This window comes from Vipera berus, assembly GCF_964194415.1.
Source record: "Vipera berus genome assembly, chromosome: 5".
Taxonomy (NCBI): domain Eukaryota; kingdom Metazoa; phylum Chordata; class Lepidosauria; order Squamata; family Viperidae; genus Vipera; species Vipera berus.
Window position 1 is genome coordinate 25,295,692 of NC_138207.1, and position 22,604 is coordinate 25,318,295.

General features: G+C 39.2%; 1 protein-coding gene across 1 annotated transcript in view; it reads left to right on the forward strand.

Moving 5' to 3' along the window:
* Positions 1–207: 207 nt before the first annotated feature.
* The window catches only part of GPR149 (G protein-coupled receptor 149), a gene marked incomplete at both ends in the record, with an annotated part of 45,686 nt that continues 23,289 nt past the window's right edge, over positions 208–22,604 (forward strand). Inside the window, 3 exons of the mRNA XM_081328751.1 lie at positions 208–1,158; positions 3,335–3,527; positions 14,339–14,790. Of these exons, the coding sequence (XP_081184877.1) occupies positions 208–1,158; positions 3,335–3,527; positions 14,339–14,790 (1,596 nt within the window). The remainder of the gene's footprint in view (positions 1,159–3,334; positions 3,528–14,338; positions 14,791–22,604) is intronic.

Genomic DNA, 22,604 nt, shown 5'->3' on the forward strand with positions numbered 1-22,604 from the left:
TTTTAACAGGGTGAGCTGGGCATTACTTGGGAGCATCCTAAGCAGGCATTCAGAAAGGGGGAAAAATCTTTACAGTCCAGGAATAAACTTGGTAGAGAAGATGAGGAATACGATGGAGCTAACAATGTTTTCATCGGATGAGAACTCAAAGAATCTGGAGAAGGTAAAGTAACATCAACCCCAGCTATCCCAACTATCCTGGCAACAATGTCAGTTACCCATACTAATGTTTCATTAAATGAGACAAGCTCCCCAAACCGGGGAATGATGGATATACCCAAAGACCAAAAATCTTTGAATCTTTTCATTTTTTGCTTGACTTTTGTCATCACATTCTTAACCTTGCTGGGTAGCATCTATTCATTAGTTTCCTTACTGAGAATGCAGAACAAAAGTACTGTTTCAATGCTTGCAACTTCGCTAAGTGTGGATGATCTGATTAGTGTGGTACCAGCAACAATTTTTATGCTCAAGCCTTGGTTGAATGAAATGCTTCCCCAGACTGCATGTACCACTTCAGCACTCCTGTACTTATTTCAGGGCTTTTCCAGCAACTTGATAGGGTCCCTTGTAGTTTCCTATAACTTCTACAGCCTCAATAAAATGGGAGAGAGCCAAGGGGCCACCAAGAGGCCAGTGAGCATGATATGGGCTGTTCTTACTATCTGGACTGTCTGTCTGCTGATTTGTATTTTGCCTTTATGTGGCTGGGGCACCTATGCTCCCACCTCCTGGGGATGTTTTGCTGACTGTTCCAGTTCATATATCTTGTTTCTTTTTATAATCTACTCATTTTGTTTCTGTCTCCTAATTATACTCTCCGTTCCTCTTATTTATCAATTACTGTGTTCAGATGAGCAACAGCACTTTTATGATGATTATCATCAAGTCACAGGAGGCCATTTTTCTTCTGGGGTACTTCCATTTGAAAGTCACAAATCTTCTCTTCCTACAGAAGACACTATGAATAAAACCCAGAAGCACTGTCAGAACTCTGACCCAGTTATCAGACAAAGTCCAGCTGACCACTGTCACTTGGACCACCATGGCACACGAAATGTGCCACGTAACAACCGGAACAGCACTGTGGATTTTGCTCAGAAACGCTTCTCGCTAATTCTGGCTCTGACCAAAACCATTCTTTGGCTCCCAATGATGGTAAAAAACAACAACAACCTTGCCCAAGTTTCTTTTCCTTATATCTAAGGGTTTAGTTAAGCAGTACCTAATGATATTTGGAAGTGGGGAGCAGCAGAACAGAGTAAATTAAGCTACGACTTGTATCCAACTTGAAAACTTGCGACTTGTGTTTAAAACATTGGTTAATCAAGATTTTTTTAAAAAAAATAGTTGCTCTGTCATTTGCTTTGTATTTTTGTATTTTGTTGGACTATCAGTTTGGCTGTTGTTTAAAGTATTCCTTCTCTATTCAAACAGTTGGGTACATTATTTTAGTTTCAACTGAATGTACTGTATATTTCTAATACTGGTTTATTTAATGATCAGGAACTCAAAATGCACATATATTGGTGTATATATGTAAGGTTTTAATTAGTTTTCAGATGAGTGAGATTTGTTTTGCCAAATGTGAAAATGGTTTCTAATAGTCAGATACAAGAAAAACTACAGATGACGACTTTATGGCTCTAGTTTTATGCCAGCATAAGTGTTCTACAAATACATCTTGTTGAATGATTCCAAGGGGAAAAAACTAGATACAATAGGCCAAGCTCTTATGCTTCATGCAGTTCAGTTGGCATCAGGTTATCTGTTGTGGCATCTGCCAAAAATTCCTTGCTTTGTTTATTAGCTGCAAGGCACACCTTTTAGTGGTGAATTGCCTGTAGCTATGTAATTCAGAAGTATTCACAAATCACTGGAAGAATTTCATTATTTTCTACTTCCTTTAAAAAGAAAAACAATTACTGAAAACTGCCTTGATGTTTGTGGTAGTAGATTGCAGATAGGGCAATCTGGGTTTTTTTTCCATTTGTTTGTTTGTTTTTGTCATGTATCTCTTACACCCTAATCAGTGCCCTATTGCATTTGTGAATCCCATTTATGCCTGGCACATAGGGAGTAATAATTTGAAATCCATTATTTTTTCAGGGCCCTTTTCTAATCCCACATTAACTGATGAACTTTAATTTTTAGCATCAATGTGGTTTAAGACTAAAGATCTTGTGTACTCTTTCCTGGAAATAAGCCCTATTAGACATTGAAGAATTTATTTCAGAAGAAACACATATTTGCCATTCCAGGAGTCACAGCTGCATTCACTCACATTCTTCCCTTGCAACCTCCTCTAGCAGTCCTCCCTTTGCCCTTACTGATAAGATTTAAATTGTAAGATCCATGGGGCAAGGACTTGCTTCTTTATTTATGAAGCTCTGCATAATGAAAGCACTGTGCAAATTATCTATCCACATGATCTTCTCAAGGGTGCCTCTCCACCTCCCTGTAATAACTCAAATGGCCCTTTATTAATAGCTCAGGGTTAAAGCTATTTCTCTGCTACAGAACAGGCATCAATATTTATTGTTTCACTTGAAACAACTGGCATTTCTGAGAGACATAGATGGGACTTGTGTTAGAACAGTTCCTTTTTGACATCTGTCAAGATTCAAAGACATGCGAAGCACAGTTGAGACAAATTCCAGGAGAACAGGAATGTTTATCTGCTGTATTTCAGAGAGCAAATGGCTTTGGATGTCTTTTGAAAGGCAGCAGAGACTGCTTGTTGTGGCATCCATTGTTTTGCAATGGCCCTGTAAATATATCCTCAGCCAAACATCTCTGCAAACTACGGGATGAGCCTGACAAAGAACCTAAGGGTTCACCATCATGCCCAGGACCTAATGGACCATGGGCCATCCAAATCTGAGTCTTAACCTTACCAAGAGCAGAGCAGGGATAAGTGTGCTCATAAATATGTTTGGCAAGTGTGATGATACTGTGTGTGCAATTTTTGTGTTTGGCTACTTTTGTGTTTGGTTTTGTCTACCATATTATGTGGATTCCCAAGTAAATGAGGCTGTTGAGAGGAATAGGCTCACTTGTATTACTTGTATAGGATTGCAACATATGGCAGACATGCTTTGCAATGCTAAATAAAAGCTCTACTGAACTCAGTGGCATTTATTTGTGAATAGCAGGGTTAGAAAACTTCTGTACACCTATCTGGATCATGTCTTTGTTTTCTAAGATGCCAATATTCAAGAATGGGGAAGTCTATGTAGCAAGTATTTAGAAGAATGGGGTATAATATGTGATCGCTTCTAATTCAAGCCAACTGTCTGTTGCTTAATTTCTCTGGAATACCTCTCTCTTTCAGATACAAATGGTTGTTCAATACACTGTTGGGTTTCAAAATCTTTCCTTTGAGATATTCAGCTTCCTGCTAACTTTGCTAGCTGTCACTGTCACTCCGATGTTTGTCTTGTCAGAGCACTGGAGTCACCTGCCTTGTGGCTGCATTATCAATTGTAGAAAGAGCATCTATGCAGTGTCATCAGAGGAAAACAAGGGTAAGTATGAAGGACGGGGAAAGAGGTTAAACTGCCTCTTCCAAAGGGATATTATCAAGTCTTTCTGTAACATAGTGCAGATCCAAGGGGATGTAAAATCTGTAGTTTTATATTGTTTTAAAATTTTTCACTAGAACACTTTGTTGAGACCTGAACTGACTTATTTTAAAATACAGACTCCAATGTAGTATTGAAAGAGCAATGTGGTCTCTGGCTGACAGAAGTTCAACATTTGTTACATAAAATAAGGACAAATAAGAAAAAAAACCTGCTATGTTTTGCAGTCTTTTTTCATAAAGTTAATGGCAGTTTACATGGTGGATTTTTTTATTTTCCATGTCTCATAAACAGCCAAAGTTACAAATCGCCTATGCAGGCAACCCATATACAGTACATTCCAGGGACTATGAAGCACAATTTTGTTCACAATTCATGCACAAAGCAAAATGGATCTTAAGAGGTAGATTTTTTTCTGTCCAAAAAGATGCATCCTCTGGATCTTCTAGAGCCTGCTTTCATGTTTGCTTTATGTCAAGAAACAAAGTGCACACCTTCTGCATATTTCTGGCTTTGATCAAATATTTGCAAAGAAATTTATAGCAGATGGCGATTGAACAATTACCTAACATTTTAAAGCCAAAACTTTTTTCTCTTATTTTGTTTATGCTAATGGTTATTTTTCCCCTCTGTCCCAAAATAAAATATTTACCCTATCCTTATGGCCTCATGCAGAATTAAATAGTTAAAAGTACAATCACAACATCCAAAACCAATATTCCATTGCTTTAAAATCTTTTATTTTTATGACTACTTTTGGAGGCAACTACAGCTTGCTTTTATTTCTAATGTATTCTGTTAAAAAGGATAGGAGTAGCAAACAGCAATTGAAATAGGCAACCTGTTGCCCTTTAGAAGTTCAGAAATCCAATTCCAATCAGATGCAGTTAAAGTGGCCAGTGAGAAGGGATTGTGAGGATTGTTGCTGGAAACATCTGGGGGCACAAGGATCCCCACCACTGCTTTAAGCCTGGATTCCAGAATCAATGCACAGGTAGCCCACAACATACAACCACAATCGAGCCCAAAATTTTTGTTGCTAAGTGAGACAATTGTTTGCCTCATTTTATCACCTTTCTTGTGACAGTTGTTAAGTGAATCACTGCAGTTGTTAAGTTAGTAACGTGGGTGTTGAGTGAGTGTGGCTTCCCCATTGACTTTGCTTGCCAGGTGGTTACCAGAGGTGATCACATGAGCCCGGGACCATGCAACCCTAATAAGTCAGTTGCCAAGTTTTCTGACTTTTCATCACGTGACTATGGGGATGCTGCAATGGTCGTAAGTGTAAAAAACGGTCATAAGGCACTTTTTCCGATACCACTGTAACTTTGAACACTCACTGAATGAACTGTGGTAAGTCAAGGACTACCTGTAATTAATCAGCTTATTTTCAGAGACGGTAGATTTGGAATTCTGAGAACATATTATGAGGGCTCTCACAAGATGGCTGTTAAGATAGTTATATACAAGATAGGTATACATAAAACATCCATTCCCTTCTATTTATTTGGAGCACCCTACAGTTCCCTATTTCATTGGCCTTTTCTTTTTCTGGGTAGATGGATACAGCTCCATGTTGCAGCTCTTTGTCATTTTGATTCTTTAAGAATACCTACTGTGTGTGATCTATTTCAACTTGGAGACATACTTATGAATACAAATAATGTTAGAGGCTGACCACTTAAGCAGCTTACTGTCTTCCCTGTTGAAGTCCTTAAATATTATTGTGTATGTATGTGTGTTTTTTCAAGTCAGAGTTGAAGATGTCCCTGCATTTTTCTTAGTAACATTTTGGAAGTGGTTTGCCATGGGTTGTTACACAGAGCTGAGAGAAACTGACTAGCCTGGGATCACCAGTTGTCTTTGAATCTAAGATGGGACTTGAACTCACGTTTCCCTGATTTCTAGCCTGATGCCTTGACCACTACACCAACCTTATTACTTAATATTTTAAGCAGCTGAATTTAACAGAAGTTTTATGAATTCCTGATCAGAAAGCTTTCTGGACTAAGCTATTGTGGGACTGAGATATCATTTCCTTATTTTGCATAGGGCAGGAAAATAAACTAATACTGTTATTAGTAATAATTGCATAGGTCCCAGTTTAACATCAAAAACTATGCAGATGAAACTATTCAATCTTGCTCTGGGACTCAAGCATAGAGGGTGATTGAACCACTGTTTATTCTGAAGGGATGTTTTTATGTTCATTGTTCTTCCTGAATCACTACATAAAACAAATATTAAGAATTAAAGTCAGTTAGACAGAAAAAAATGTAGCAGATGTTGAATTCCAAACCAATTGCACACCAAACAAAATCAGAATAAAAAGACTTAAACTGGAGACATTCAGTTAGATGATTAACACGTTAGTTAAGTGCCAGTAAGTCATTCTGATTCCTGACAACTGCATGGACAAATGTTCGACATCGTGAAGTTCTTCCCAAAGAAACCTATAATTTATTTAATTCCATCTTTATCATTTGTTTTCCCATTTTTCTAGTTCTCCCATACTTCTAAACATAGGCAACATAGATCTAGTCCAGGGGTAGGCAACCTTGGCTCTTTTATGACTCATGGACTTCAACTCCCAGAATTCCTGAGCCAGCCTGGCTCAGGAATTCTGGGAGTTGACGTCCATGAGTCATAAAAGAGCCAAGGTTGCCTACCCCTGATCTAGTCCATCATCCAATGATGAGACAAAAACAACACACTAAAATGATGGGAAGTATAGGTTTATTATAACAAAGTAACTAAAGATTCTTCATACCTCCCCAGAAGGAAGGAACACCTCATAGTTTGGCAAACCTGTGTTCCCTGGAATTAGGCAGCCAATAAATTTTAACATCTGACTGACTGCGACAAACGATAATATTGTATGCTTATGAAAAAAGAAATCATTCTTATCCAAATCATGACTGTAGTCCTCAGAGCAATACCAAACAGACTCCTTCAATATTTAGAAAATTTTAATTTATTTGATGTGAACACCCTAATTTTACAAAACAAAAACAAAACACATCTTGCTTAGAAGTACCTGTATCTTTAGGCACTATCTTAAAAAAATTTAGGTCCCTATTTGAGACTTGAATTATTAACACCAGTTTTAGACTGTGACTCTAATTGTAGATTACTAGTAATAATAGTATCTGTGGCTTGAGAGCACATCTGACATTTTCAAAGCCTAAAAAGAAGAGGCTTTCAATTGAAAAACTCAATAAATGGAATTATCAGTAGCTTTCTTAAGCTGCATTGATTTAAAGCAGTCCCTAGAGGCTAAAGGGGTCTGACTTAAAGGGAAGAAAATTAATTTTAGTCAAAAGCTGACAAGTAAAAGCCAAGCTCTAGCTTCTACAGAAACTAAATCTATCTCCAAACATAAAATGGTATTCTTAATTCATTTTGGGACAGCAAGGATCGAGGAGTTCTTTTTAAAATCCATGATTCTCTTAGTAATAATTTTCAGATGTGAAATTTGATGGCAATTATCTTCTTGCTCTCTCTTTTTCAAAGGCAGCTTTCATAGCTATGTATTGCCACTGGAAAGAGTATACTTGCAATTGTTCTGATCTTTGCTGTCATAGAACTATCCTCATCCTTCATGACAATATATCTGCCTTCCTCATTTGAATTAATCTGCTTTTTATTCTACAGCAACTGAGCTTGTTTATCTATCCTTGAGCCCAAGGAAACAAAATTATCACATCAAATCCTTTACCATCAATAATATTAATCCAGATTTTTCATAATGCATTTTTTCATTGTGAGAGTTTCATCTGTGACAATGTTCTCACATCTTAAGTTCTTATCTGGAATCAAAACAGGATAATTTTTTATTTATTTATTTTATTTTAATTCCATTTATATCCTGCCCTTCTCCGAAGACTCAGGGCGGCTTACAAGCTTAGCAGTAGCCTTCATTCTATGTATATGCCTGCTTTCATACACCCCCCCAAGCGGCATTGTTACAAAATCAGCTTAATTGCCCCCAACAATCTGGGTCCTCATTTTACCTACCTCGGAAGGATGGAAGGCTGAGTCAACCTTGAGCCTGGTGGGACTCGAACCTGCACTAATTGCAGGCAGCTGGTGTTACTTAAGGAGGCATTATCCCACTGCTCCACCAATGGCTAATCTTTCCATATATTTACTATTTAAGACACTAACCCTCTATTACACAGAAACAGTTGGTATCCTTGTCTCATTCTTTTTCCTATTCAAAACCATTATTTTTCTCCAAATTTGGTTTATGCAACAACTTCTTGTTCATTGTAAAGGTTCCTCAGAAGAATGATCAGAGACAAAGAGAATAATCCAGCTTGTCTTATTTGTAGAAATCTGTGTAAACATCTTCTTCGTAAAATTTGAAGTTGAACTTTGCTTGCATAAGGAATTAATCAACTAGGTCAGTATGAGTATATTCAGCAATATTTTATAATCTTTAGTTTAGGCTATAAAATCTTGTTTTATATTTATTGACAGAGAACTGTATAGTAACTGTTTCTTCTCCTGCAACTTTACTCAGTGCAAATATGTATGAACTTGCCGCACTGTTTTCTTATATCGTACCTGGTTTACTTTCTATCATACCTGACTGTTCCTGAGCATATTCTAAAAATGCATTCTATAATTCAGTAATTCCATTTGTTTCCATATTCCTTCAACCTTGTTTGATTCTATTAGATCTGTTTTGGGATTAGATCTGAGTGTTCCTATCTAGATATTATTTTCCCTTGAATTTTTGTATTTTTTTTTAACATTTCTCTTATTTTTTCCCCATGTTCTTTTACCTTTAAGCCAAATATTTATAGTATCTTTCTCAATTTCTTTCTAAAACTGTCTTGGCTGCCTGGATTGCATTGGACTACATTTCTCCATTTTCTTTTTCTGATTATAGTGTGTTTGATTTTGCTATTGTACATCCAGTAATGCCCATGTACTATATACATATAATCTGCATTTATGTTGCTTGACAAATAAATAAATATTTTTTCATGTGTTTATTTATTAACATATTCCCTCCTTTATTGCCTTTCTTCAAATCTTCCTATGCTTTCAGTTCCTCCATTTCTCCAATGTTTGCATGGCAATCTTCCTTCATAGTACTACTTTAGTTCTTTTGCAATTTGCCAACATCTTCCCTTTGTAGTGAGGACAAACACTTGTTGGCTATACTCTAATTCTGATAGATATGACCCTATCATTTATTGAGTCATAACCAAGCACGTACTTAGAGGTGCTTGTTTTTTAGTATTATTGTTACTCAATTTCTTTATACCTGTTCTTTATACTTGTCTTGTTCCTGAATATAGTATACAATTATATGATTTAAAATAGCTCATTCCAGACCACCTATGTTTAAATATTCTTAAAGTATTCAGTTTAATAGACTTCATTTCCACTTAACAAATTCAAGTTGCATTTGCTTCATGCCATTCCATATTATAACATCATGTGTTTTTCAAATATGAGAAAATCATCTTTTCAGTACTGGCACCATTGATATCTAGACTGTCTTACTCTTTTTGGTCAGACCTTATCTATCTCCTTATTTACCTATGAAGGTTCACTGTTCTTCCTCAGTAACCAGAAAAGTATTTCCCATACTAGGAGTCTCATCACCTGGCACACAAACTCATCCTAATGTTTTAACCAAGCCTATATTATTTTCTTGGTAAAAGTATAAAGTGGTTTGCTATTGCCTTTTTTCAGATTTAACTTTGGATTGCCACTGAAATAAAAATATATCCAAGCCCTGCAAACAAGTTGAAGGGTGAAGCATTAAACCAGACATGTCAAACTCATGACATCATGTGACATTGTGTGATATATCAGAGCTTTTTCTCCATTGCTGGCAATGGGGTGTGCATGGTTTCCTGGTGACGCATCCAGCCCATAGGCTGGCAGTTTGACATCCCTGCATTAAACCATCAAAATAATATGCAGAAAATTGTAACACTATAGGATAGGATAGGATAGGATAGGATAGGATAGGATAGGATAGGATAGGATAGGATAGGATAGGATAGGATAGGATAGGATAGGATAGGATAGGATAGGATAAGGATAGTAGAGGATAGCAGAGGATAGGATAAGGATAGTAGAGGATAGCAGAGGATAGGATAGCAGAGGATAGGACAGGATAGGATAGTGAATTATATAATATATTGTAGCAAAAGTATAATAATAGTATATATTGTACAAATGTATAGCAATATTTTCTTTTTCAGGGTATTATTAATGCTAGCTCCAAGTCAAATTAGAATTTATTTTTATATTATTTCTGTTACAATAATCTCATTTAATTTACTTCCAGTGTAAATTTCACAGACTTTCAAAGAGTGTACAGTTCCTAATAGAACCAACATAAAAACTGTTTTCTAATAGCTGGGAATAACTGTGCTCTTGTTCTAAGAAATTTTTATTTCACATTCCAAGTGTTATGATATACCTATCTTTAAGTCATAAATAAATATATACAGTAAATGTGCAAAACACCTTTACTAGATTTAGTACAATTTTAAACACACTTACTAGAATAAAACTCACTGAGTTCACTTAATCACTGTATGACTGATTTCCCTCTGGGCATCCACTGCACATGATCAAATGAAGGACAGCATTTTTGGATGATTACCCAGTTGCCACACTGTCTTGAAGATAATGACTTCCTGCTGCTTTTATTATTATTTTTAAGCATTAAAATACATCTGTTGGTGGTAAATATGTGGGTCAAGGATCACGCGAAGACAGCAGGCTCTGCTACTTAGATTTATTGAGGTACACACTAGGCAAACAGTAGGGGTTTGACTCCCTTATATAGCCAGCTGCATGTTGGCTCCACCAATCCGGAACCTGTCGTCTCCCGCTTGTCAGTTTCGGCCAATCGGCTGCGTCGGGTTATGACAGCCTGAGTCCACGTGTGGAGCTGTCAAACGTTGCGCCTGCGCGGTAGCTCTCGGCAATTTGACAGCTGTCAAATTGCCGCATGTTTTTCTGTCAGCGGCGATTACCTCACGTAGCGTTTAACAATTGATTCATAACTAGTTAGACATAACTATTAATAACGTAACAGTTGATAACATAACATTAACAGTTGAATACATATCACCCCTTACCCCTCCCCCGAACTGGTGTTGTTCTTCTCTCCTCGTTGTTGCGTGTTACCCCGCCATTCGTAGTCTTGTAAATACGTTGGTGGTTGTCTTCTCCGGCTGGAGCGTCGCGGGGTTCCGACGTTCTCTGGTACCCCTTCCCCTGGTCTTGGTTGGTTTATAGCGGGAAGGTGACGGGTCTCGGGCTCATTTTGCGGGTCTGCAGAATTGGCTGGGGCTGATGGAGGGATGTTTTGGGGTTGTCGGTTTCTTAATTGGTCTATGTGTCTGCGGATATGTCCATTGTGTTGTGTGTGTATTAAGTATGAGAGTGGCCCCGTTTGGTCGATGACGGTGCCCTGAAGCCACTTTGGTCCGTCTGTGTAGTTACGGGCCCATACGTTTTGACCAATGGAAAATGTTCTTGGGGGCAGGGGTTGTTCCGTTTCGGTGTTGCATCTGTCAGGGTGCATTTTATCCAGGCGAGTGATGAGCCGCCGTCCCCATCGTAGTTCTGCCGGAGATTTTCCCGTGGTGGTGCATGGAGTGGTGTGCTGGGCGAGAAGGTATTGGGAGAGTCGACGATGCCAGTTGCCTTTTACTATTTTTCTGAGGGCGTCCCTTGTCTAAAAGTCGGTGTAATGGTTCTGCTAGGGTGGCTTTGTGTGGCAAGAATGCATGATAAAAGTTCAAGAGTCCTAAGAACGCTTGTAACTCTTGTTTATTTTTCGGTGTGGGGGCAGCTTTGATAGCTTTGATCTTGGCGTCTGTTGGGTGAACCCCGTGGGCATCTATTTTGTAGCCTAAGAACTCAGTTGAGGGAACACCTATTTGGCATTTTTGTTTGTGTAGTTTTAGACCTGCTGTCCTGAATCTGGTCAGAACAGCTGACAGGCGTTCCGCTAAATTTTCCTTATTTTCTCCGGCGATGAGGACATCGTTGAAATAAGGGCATACCCCAGGAATCCCTTTTAATGTTTTTTCCATTACTTCTTGGAAAATTCCTGGGGCTGCCGAAATGCCAAACTGGAGGCGTTTGACTTTAAAAGCCCCGCGGTGAGTTACGATCGTTTGCGCATCTGCGGTTTCAGGAGTTACTGGAAGCTGTAAATACGCCTGCGCCAAGTCAAGCTTGGCAAAGATGGCGCCAGACCGGACAGAGGAGAGGACATCTTTCACCGCGGGGACCGGGTAAGCATGTGCGTTGAGTGCCCGGTTTAGAGTACCCTTATAATCGGCACATAATCTAATTTGGCCGTTAGGTTTTATAGGTGTCACTATAGGGGTTTCCCAGGTTCCTCCGTCGGTGGGCTCTAGGACTCCTATTTTGACAAGGCGGTCCAGTTCGTCCTCAATCTTCTGTTTGAGGGCGAACGGGACCCTTCGTGCCCTTATCCTTATGGGTGGCACCTCCGGCTTTAGTTTAAGGGTGATTGGGGGCCCTGTGTAAGTTCCTAGGTAGCCATCAAAGACGTCTGCAAATTGTTTGCAGACGTCTTCAAGGCTTGCGGCCTGTATTTTGTTGATGCCTGTTAGTTTTATGCCTAGTGCTTTAAACCAGTCCAAGCCGATTAGGTTGGACCTGTTCTCTTGGGTAACTAGGACGTTAAGGGGTCCTCGAAATTTTTTGAATTCCACGAAGATTTTAGCTCGGCCCTTCAGGGGTATTGGGGACTTCTGGTAGTCTGCTAGGATCACCTGGGGTGGTTTTAAGGGAATCTGTTTGCGGCATTTTTGGCAAATTTCTCTGAAGGTTTGCCCAGATATTAGGGTGACTGCGGAGCCGGAGTCTACCTCCAGTTCGCAAGGTAGCCCTTGTAATTTGGCTTTGATTTTGACCTTAGGGGTTAGACTGTGGCTCCCCCCCTCCTTTCTTATCTATGACCTGTACTAGGTGTCTGGGGGGCTTGGCCCTTGGATTTGGCTGGGATGTCATACCTGGGGATGTTGCCTCGACCTCGTGGAGCTCTCCGCGGTTGCGGCTTCTGCATGCTGTTTTGATGTGGCCCGATTTGCCACAGTTGTGGCACCTGGCGTTCCTGAACCTGCAGGAGGATCTGATGTGGTTTCCTCCGCAGCTTGCGCAGGCGGTTCGGGGTTCACGGTTGTTGTTTTTGGGTCTCGCCCCTTCTCTGTGTTCAGCTTTCCATGTTTGGAGCCTTTTGAATCGACGGTGGATGGCGTCCACGTCGGTGAGGTCTTCCAGCTCTCCCTGGTCCATGGGGACTATATCCCCCTGGTTCACGGCTCCGGTTTGACCGTTTTCGACCTTGGCGAAATCTTCTGAGTGGGTGTTTTCGTATGCCTAAATCTCTCTAGTGACTTCAGCTAGATTCAGGGTTGGTTTCGCCATTATTTTTCTCTGGAGGTGCTCGTCTCTAAGACCGATAACCAGCTGGTCCCTTATCCGGTCCTCCAGGTCCGGAAAGTGACACCATCTGGCGGCTTGCCTTACTCCCGCTACGAAGTCGGCTGCCGTTTCCCCGGTTATTTTGCTAACCAGCAGGAACCCTTCAATTTGGCCTAGGTGTGATTCCCAGCGCTCGGGAAATCGGGTGTCGAATTCACGTATCTGACCGAAAGCTGCCATGCTGACTCGGTTCTCCCCTCGGCTTGCTTGAGGTGGAAGTTACAACTTCCCAGTGACTAGCTCTGAGCCTCCAGAAGGATGCCTTCCTAAGCTCAGTGACTTCATCTTAGCAAGCCGATCCCATCCTCGTCGCCAGTGGTAAATATGTGGGTCAAGGATCACGCGAAGACAGCAGGCTCTGCTACTTAGATTTATTGAGGTACACACTAGGCAAACAGTAGGGGTTTGACTCCCTTATATAGCCAGCTGCATGTTGGCTCCACCAATCCGGAACCTGTCGTCTCCCACTTGTCAGTTTCGGCCAATCGGCTGCGTCGGGTTATGACAGCCTGAGTCCGCGTGTGGAGTTGTCAAACGTTGCGCCTGCGCGGTAGCTCTCGGCAATTTGACAGCTGTCAAATTGCCGCGTGTTTTTCTGTCAGCGGCGATTACCTCACGTAGGGTTTAACAATTGATTCATAACTAGTTAGACATAACTATTAATAACGTAACAGTTGATAACATAACATTAACAGTTGAATACATATCAGTTGGCCTGGTCAACATTTCTGCTAGAGGAGAGTTGGGGAAGGCTCACCCACTCCAACCTATGTCTTCCTCTATTTAATCTCTCTACTACGAGGCTGCAAGGGAATGAAAAACAAAGAGAGAGTAAGACAGAGTTCCTTAGAACAATCACTTTAGAACTTTTAACTTCTTGCCAACAGTAAAAGATAAGGTTAACCTTTTGTTAACCTTTGTTCCAGTCTGCACAGTGATGAACCAAAGTCTGTTTACAGCTAAAACTAATTTTGTCTACTTCCTGGTGCTAATTAGATTATGGTGTTTATACAATGTACTGACCTAATCCCTGCCCCAGTAAAGAATGTTGTACAAATCCACCTTGGCTTCAACTACCGTATTTTCTATTTTGTCATTCAATGTTTTGAAACATTGCTTTAAAATATATGTTTTGATAAAATGCACTGCTAACCCAATTATCAAAATATGATGTACTTTAAAAAAAATACTGTTAACTGTCCCGCTGGTTTCTAGCTGTTTTAATGCAATGATTTACTTTCTTTCTTTAGCCAAAAGAAGAGGCTTCGAATTCAATTTGTCCTTTCAACAAGGTTATGGAATCTATAAGATATCCCATGATAACCACCACAGCGATGGTAGCAATTCAATATCTTACCACAGCTTGCTCAACTGCGATTGTGAGAACACAAAAGGATCTCAAAAAGACAGCAGCCAAATGGAGTTCAGCACCATTTCTGTGGTAGACAGCTCCACGTGTAAAAATGTTGCTGGTTGCAAAAAACTTGACAGCACAGATGCCAGGAAAGACTTAAGCAGGGATAAATTCATAGACAGTCTACTTTCTGAAAAAATGACATATAAAAAGGAAGAGATCCGAAATATTGAAAAAGGAACTTTTTTTGAAGGACCAGAAAGAAGGTTGTCTCATGAGGAGGGCCGGAAACCAGAACTCTCTGACTGGGAGTGGTGCAGAAGTAAGTCGGAAAGGACCCCTCGACAGGTAGCGTGCAATTTAGTACTGAATTTTTTATGTCCAAGGTTCATAACTTGATGCCTCTTTCAGACCTTTGAATGTTATTCCAAAGAACTTTGAAAACTTTCCACTAAAGTACAATTTTTAAAATGAAATAAAGGGAGGATAGGATTAGGTGTATGGGGAGTAATCATACAATTATATTTACTTAACTTCATACAGCTCAAATGTAGACAAATCAAATTTAGTTATTGTCCTTGACCCGCTTCTTCTTTGTCCTGGCCCTGCCTACTTTGGGAAGTATGTAATTCACAAGGAAAGTGTGGTTGGCAGCAAAAAGTTGCACATGCTAAGCATTTCAGTGTCGCTGGTTCTAAGCTTTCTAAGTGATAAGTCACCTTGCTACTCAGGTTTGTAAAAAAAAAACATAGCCAGGTTCTACATTACAACTCAATCAAGGCAACATACTCAGATGTCTATAATTTATTTTGGCAATTAAGTTGCAAATTGGGAGAGTAATTATATATGAATTAGTACTAATTTCATTCAAAAATATAGGTATAATTCAAAGAAGGCATGATTCAATTTGAATGTGTGGTTTAAAAAGGCAAATATTTAATTTAAGCAGCTTCAGGTTTCTTCACCTGATTCTGAAAAAAATAATAATAATTTCACACTATAAAGGGAAACATAACACTGCAGTTGCTTCATTTTTTAAAAAAGATAATAATATAAAAATACCAGGAATGGTAGATCTTTACAGCACACCTTATCTGCTGAGTTTTGACTGAATACTTTCTCTCCAATGATTTTAAAATATATTTCCTCTGTACCCCTTTTAAGACAGACGTAGTGTGGATAAGGAAATAGCAGCAACTCAGCTTCCATGTATGAGAAACTGTAGAGAGGTAAGAACATGTAGAGAAGCTATGTTGAACCAACCAGAAGGTGACTCAGATTTAAAAATAAAATTTCCTAAACATTAATTCAAACATATGTTCTATCTTTCAATTTCCTCTTTTATTTCCCATTGGAAAAGAATTCAGTAAGCTTGGCAGGACTCTCAAGAGTCGCACTTAACTTGCCCTAAGAGTATGGCTTTGCTACTTCTCATTCTTGGGTTTACTGGATGACCAGACAGGTTGGCACAGTAGATCAGCAAATGTAATCACTCATAGGAAAACTTTGCTGGGTACCAGGGTGGGTAGACATATTAGTGAAGCGTGGCCTCTTCTGAGCAAGATCTGGTTGCTTAAGTAGAGGTACCAGAAACAAAGCTCACATAGAAAACGCTGGCATAGACAAAGTGACATTTGTAGGGTTTTGATCTTCACCTTGACTCCCCCACCCCCATTTTAATAGTAGTAGACATTTGGACTAATGCCTAGAAATGTTACCCTATACCTGATACATGATCCTGTCCAAATTCATTTTTGAGCCAAGAACATGTACTTTATAAGTCAGGGTTCCTAACCGGGGGTACAAGATGACATTCCAGGGGGTGCGAAAACTTGGGTTTAGAAATTTCAAAATTATAGTGTATATGCATAATTCGTTGCCATTATTTCAAACTTTTATAAGGGGTGCAAGAATATATCAAAAGTGTTCTAGGGGTGTGGGGTATAGAAAAAAATGTGATGGTTCAGTCTCATCCATTTGACAATAATTGTCTTGAAAAGGCTGACCTTTATTTGATTTTCATTATGATACTCAAATGCAGTTATGTTCTGAGTACCTTTGAGCGACTTTGTCTCATTGCATGACTGTTCAAATATTTTGGCAGTCTTGTAAAATATTAACAACTATTAGAAGCCAGTTTTTCAGCTTTTGTCTATAATGGAAAGACCATAGTGTAATCTCTTGGAAATTTTCTGAAATCTTATCCATATCTATTCAGAGTCACCGAGCAATATTTTTTCACTATCCAAATGAACAAATGCTATTGTCTCTTTAGCTGAGATTGAACAGACTATTAAGTCATGTCTTACATACTACTGTGACAAAACCCTGCTTGTGCATTTGAGTGAATACATGTTCATTATGTTTTAGTATGTTATATGATATGTGTTAAGACTTAAGTTTGTCTTAGTCTAGTATCTTATGGAAACATGGATATTGTTAACCATACTTTATAAATTAGTATTTTCTGTTAGTACAGTTTTTATATGCTTATAATAGTTTTTGTTGTGGAAATTTGCATTCCTCCACTTAAAAAATTTCACTTCTGAGGTTTCTTCTTCTGTCTGACTTTGGATTCCTTATTTTATAAATTCTAAAGGCAAACTGCAAAGCTGAACATTTGAAACCATCTGTTCCTAGAAGGAAAACTGAGTGTATTAAGAAATCTTTTCAAGTGAGCAAGCTCCAAATTCATACAGTAAGCGAAAAAGCAGTAGAAAAAAAGCAAAACTATCATTATTCCACCACTCCCCAAAAGACAAAATTGGCTTGCAGAACTGTCTCACTGAAATGAAACTAAAATAAACACTTATAGAATAGAATGAGAATCAAAATACTCTCCCAAACACACACAAATACACATAGCAATAGCACTTAGACTTATATACTGTATCATAGTGCTTCATTTATACTACACCCTCTCAAAGCAGTTTAGAGAGTCATCTTATTGCCCTCCAACAATCTGGGTCCTCATTTTACTTACCTCAGAAGGATGGAAGGCCGAGTAAACCTTGAGCCAGTGAGGATTGAACTCCTAGCAGTCAGCAGAATTAGCCTGCAATACTGCATTCTAACCACTGCGCCACCATATATACACTAAAAACATCCCTTCTACCTCCATGCCCACCATGCAGAGTAGATTATGTGGTCAGGATAAATACCAGGTGGGAATCACACCACCATTCAGAAGGCCAGAAATAGTCCATTATCAGTTGAACCAACTGCAGACATCTTCTATGACCTTCAAACCTGACATCTTATGAAGCTCATTATTCTATAATATAATCAGAAAGCTCAGACTTCCGGGTGGCAAGGCTCCGTTGATGGCAGCCGTTTCGGCCGTCAGCCCCGCTGTTTTCTGTTAGAGCTGCTAAAAACAGCGACGATCAGCTGTTTGGCAGCTCGGAAACCCTCTCCTCGGGAGAAGAGGGGGGGTGAGCGTTTAGGTAGGGGTAGAGCTCCCCTAGACCACTAGAGTTTAAACTTTGGTGGTTGAAGGGTGTGAGACCCCCCCCCCGAAGCCTGAATTTGCTCCGGACTCCGGGACGCCTCTGCTCCAAGGCTTTGGAGCAGAGCAGGACGCTGCAACCATCCCTGTTATCGATGATTAATTGTGAATTACTTGGATGCAGGCAGAGCTGTGCAGGAGAATGCTGTAATAGCAAGTATTTGAACTTTAACTCTGAATACTTTGAGAGAAAAAGTTGCAAGCGGTGTGGAAAGTGAAAGTGTGTAATAGAAATTAACTGGGTGCTAAGATGGCTTCTAAATCAACTAAAGTTCTTACAAGTGCTGGTGCTTCACCAGTTCAGCATTCTTCATTACAGGCTTTGATGCCTCCTCCTGTGGCACCTGCACCCGCACCAGCATTAACAATCAGAAAGCTCGATCTGCAAGTGTGAGATATATAAGAACAAGGTAATGACCTATTCTTTCCCAAGCCCCCCTTTCATTGGCATAATCACCCGTGTGTTGCCTCACTGGATAAATATGGCTTCTGTGCCACTGTAGTTGAGAAGGGCATTTCATACAAAGAAGAAAACATTCCACTTGAACTGATGTACCATGGATACAGAATTGAAAAAACTTTCAGATAGATAAAAATATGGGACTATAGATTCATTTAAATACTGAAAATAGTAATACAAATTTTGTTTTTTCATGGCAAATAAAGAATAAACCCTAGAACTCACCATACAGAGTAAAAATATTATATGCAATGCACTCAGTAACTTCAGGGGTATATTTGCTATTAAAAATTAATGATGAATAACTAAAGACCAAATTCCTTTTGGGAACAGGCATTGAGTTCACTCTTCCACCCAGTGCTTTTTTTGTAAAAGAAAAAGGTGCCGGAACTCACACATGTCATACAACCCACCTTGCCTACCCTACAAGGTTCCATCCAAAAAAGGTGCCGGAACTCCGTTCTGAGCGTTCTATGAGAAAAAAAGCCCTGCTTCCACCTAAGGAAAACAAAAGGAACATCTGTTGTTTTAAAACCAATTTAAAACCACCCAGAATTAAGAACAACAAAAATAACATAAAAATAACAGCTGAGAAGATTCAGAAACACTCAGACAAGCCATGATACCAATGTTGTTGGTTTTCTTGTTTTTGTTTTTTTATTTTATTTTATTTTATTTATTTCAAGATCACATCACCTGCTACAATGTGTTTTGTTGCATAGTTATAGCCTTTTCATTTAAAAGCACAATTCTATGCAAATTTTCTTAGAATAAATTTGTTCTTAAACCCAGGTTGCTATAAATATTACCACCTAAGTAACGTTTTGGATTCTGATATAAAAATGTCCTTGAAGACAATAGTTTATACCATTTCTAACAGGTAAAGTTCATGAAAACAATGTGTCATAACCATAGTCCCAAACATGTTGATGTTACTTGATTGCCTATCTGGAACAGAGAGACTGTGATTCAGTATAAGCCAACTTCATATAAATAATTAGAAGTCAAATTGGGACTTCATGTTGTCATTTCTTTGCCCTCCCCTGCCTGCTGTATTAAAGGTTGGTTCTATTGCAGTACATTTCTTATATAAAAGCTATGGGATTTATGCACCATTGTATATATGTCACATAAGTACTCATGTAATGTCTTTAATTTATGCATTTAAAAGGTTTATATGGTTGCCCACCCTAACTCTGGGCAGCTCACAATAACAGTAAAAGCAAATAACTATAAAACATGACCATAAATCCATAAAACAAAAAAAATGATTGAATTAGACCCAGAAGCCAACTGACAACCAACGTGATTCCTTCAATACCCAAGGCAAGCAGCTACATAGCTTCTAAATGATATAGGGTAATGTCAGATAGATCAAGCTGCAATCAAACCATGAGCTGGCAAGTGCATGAATTACCATAGTTAGTCCCTCCTAATCTAGAAACATCAGAATACTTTCAGAACAGTAACATATGATGTCCCGGTGCCTGGAGGCGGTCCGGGTCTGGATGGGGAGGAACAGGCTTCGACTCAACCCTGACAAGACTGAGTGGCTGTGCGTACCGGCATCTCGGGATATTCAGGATATCCCACCCCTCATTATGGGGGGTGAGTCATTATCTCCTGTAGATAGGGCTCGCAACTTGGGAGTCCTCCTAGATTCACAACTCTCCTTAGAAGACCATATTGTAGCTGTGACTAGGGGGGCCTTCGCCCAGGTTCGCCTGGTGCGCCAGTTGCGGCCCTATCTAGACCGGGATGCCTTGCGTACGGTCACTCATGCGCTCGTGACCTCTCGTCTTGATTACTGCAACGCTCTCTACATGGGGCTACCCTTGAAGACCACTCGGAGGCTCCAACTGGTACAGAATGCAGCCGCGAGAGTTGTACTGGGAGTCTCCCGATACTCCCATGTCACACCTTTACTCCGCGAGCTGCATTGGTTACCGGTTGTCTTCCGGGTGAGGTTCAAGGTGTTGGTAATGACCTACAAAGCCCTTCATGGCATGGGTCCAGAATACCTTGGGGAGCACCTGCAGCCGGCGTCAACTTCCCTCCGCCCAGTACGCTCCCACAGAGAGGGCCTCCTCAGGGTGCCACCGGTCAAAGAATGCCGACTGGTGGCCCCCAGGGGGAGAGCGTTCTCTGTGGGTGCACCGGATTTATGGAACCATCTTCCGGTTGAGCTCCGGATGGCGCCCGATCTCCGCTCCTTCCGGCGCGATCTTAAAACTTACCTCTTTAAACAAGCTGGCCTGGCCTGATGGGACGGGGTGGGAAATGACTTTAATTTTAAATTTGTATTAATTTATGGGCATTGTTTAATCATGTTTTAATAATTTTAATTTTTGTATCTAGTTTTTATGTATTGCCCTGTTCACCGCCCTGAGTCCCTAGGGAGAAGGGCGGTATACAAATTAAATTAATAATAATTAATAAAATAAATATAGGAAAACTTATAGTTTTATAACACTTTTCTGAAATGCTAAATTTGGCATTAACAAAACCCAGTGTAGATCAAAAGCAGCTATAATTTATTTTGTGTTAAAAGATAAAATTCGTAATTTTGGATATTTATTTAGCCTATTTGCTGTCTGTCCTTGTACTTCTTCCTTCCTTATAGCTTATTATGTTATTATGTCTCTGATTTTGATGTTTTCTAAAGCATAATTCAAATCACTGACATTATTCCCTCATCCAATGCAGCATCTAAGTTCACGACCTCTGTTTGCAAGATCAGTTATCTCCTGAATTCATTGGTCTGCCATATATTTCCTGAACAAACCAGGAGAATGACAAAAATAAAAAGAAATAAGAATTGACTTCAGAGGCTAGAGAAAAATAGAGTATATTGTTTAATAATGATTGATTTATTACTCTAGTAAATTGCATAGTATATGACAATTTCCTTATCATCATTTTCTGTTTTCAGTTTTTGAGTAAATATTGTTCTTTATGTATAATTTGGAGAAGCAAATTGTTCCCCTTTTAGTGACATCACAAATGTTACCCTGTGGTTTTTCTTTAAAGCATTCTAATTAACAGTTCATGGCAACACATTCAAGATAATGATTTTCAATACAGCATGTAGATTAAAAATGCACAATTGTGTCTAAAAATTGCTTTTCTACCTAGCAAGTGAAAAAAGCAATTCAATAATAATAATAGCATTGCTCTTTCTAATATTGCTAAATAAATATTAGCTTTTATTTAGCTAGTATTGCTAAATAAAATTAAAAATGAACCTGGGACTAGTTCTGATTCTGAATATTCCATGAATCTCAAACTTTAATTATATTTTAAGAATTATATAGATCCATGTCATTTAAAACTAAAGAAATTTCCTCAAGAGCTTGGCATAATGGTGGAGCAGTGGGCTAATGCCTCCTTAAGTAACACCAGCTGCCTGCAATTAGTGCAGGTTCGCATCCCACCAGGCTCAAGGTTGACTCAGCCTTCCATCCTTCCGAGGTAGTTAAAATGAGGACCCAGATTGTTGGGGGCAATTAAGCTGACTTTGTAATAATGCCGCTTGGGGGTGTGTGTGAAAGCCCTAATAAGCAGGCATATACATAGAATGAAGGCTACTGCTAAGCTTGTAAGCCGCCCTGAGTCTTCGGAGAAGGGCGGGATATAAATGGAATTAAAATAAAATAAATAAATAAATAATGACTTTTAATTAAACCCACTAGGTTATCATGAAAGTCTTGGGAAAAAGTATAGGAAGATTTAAAATTAAAATTGAATAAATAAATTTGAACCTCTTCATGGTATAAAATTCCTGACTCTGCTTGTCTAGCTTTCCTTGCAGTTTGATTATATAAACCTAGTATGTTTGATTATATAAACCTAAACCCACATATTTGTAACATTACACCTAAGACTGGACTACTTCAGTTATTCCTGTCCTATTGCCTTCCAGTTACTGCTGTAAGTTGTGATGGTTGTAAAGTGGTTTTATGATTTTATGACCTTTTTTTGAGGCAGTCATTACATGAAAGCTGCAGTTTTTAAAGTGAACTCTTCTTTTCTATGGGGCAAGTTTTTGCCCAAAACTAGATGAATACAGCAGTTTCCAGTTTCTAGCAAAAACATCATAAATCATTGACCGTAGGGTGCTGCAAACAGCAATAAATGTAGATCAGTTGCCAAGCACCCAAAATGCAGTCACTTGGGGACAGCAAACATTGGGAC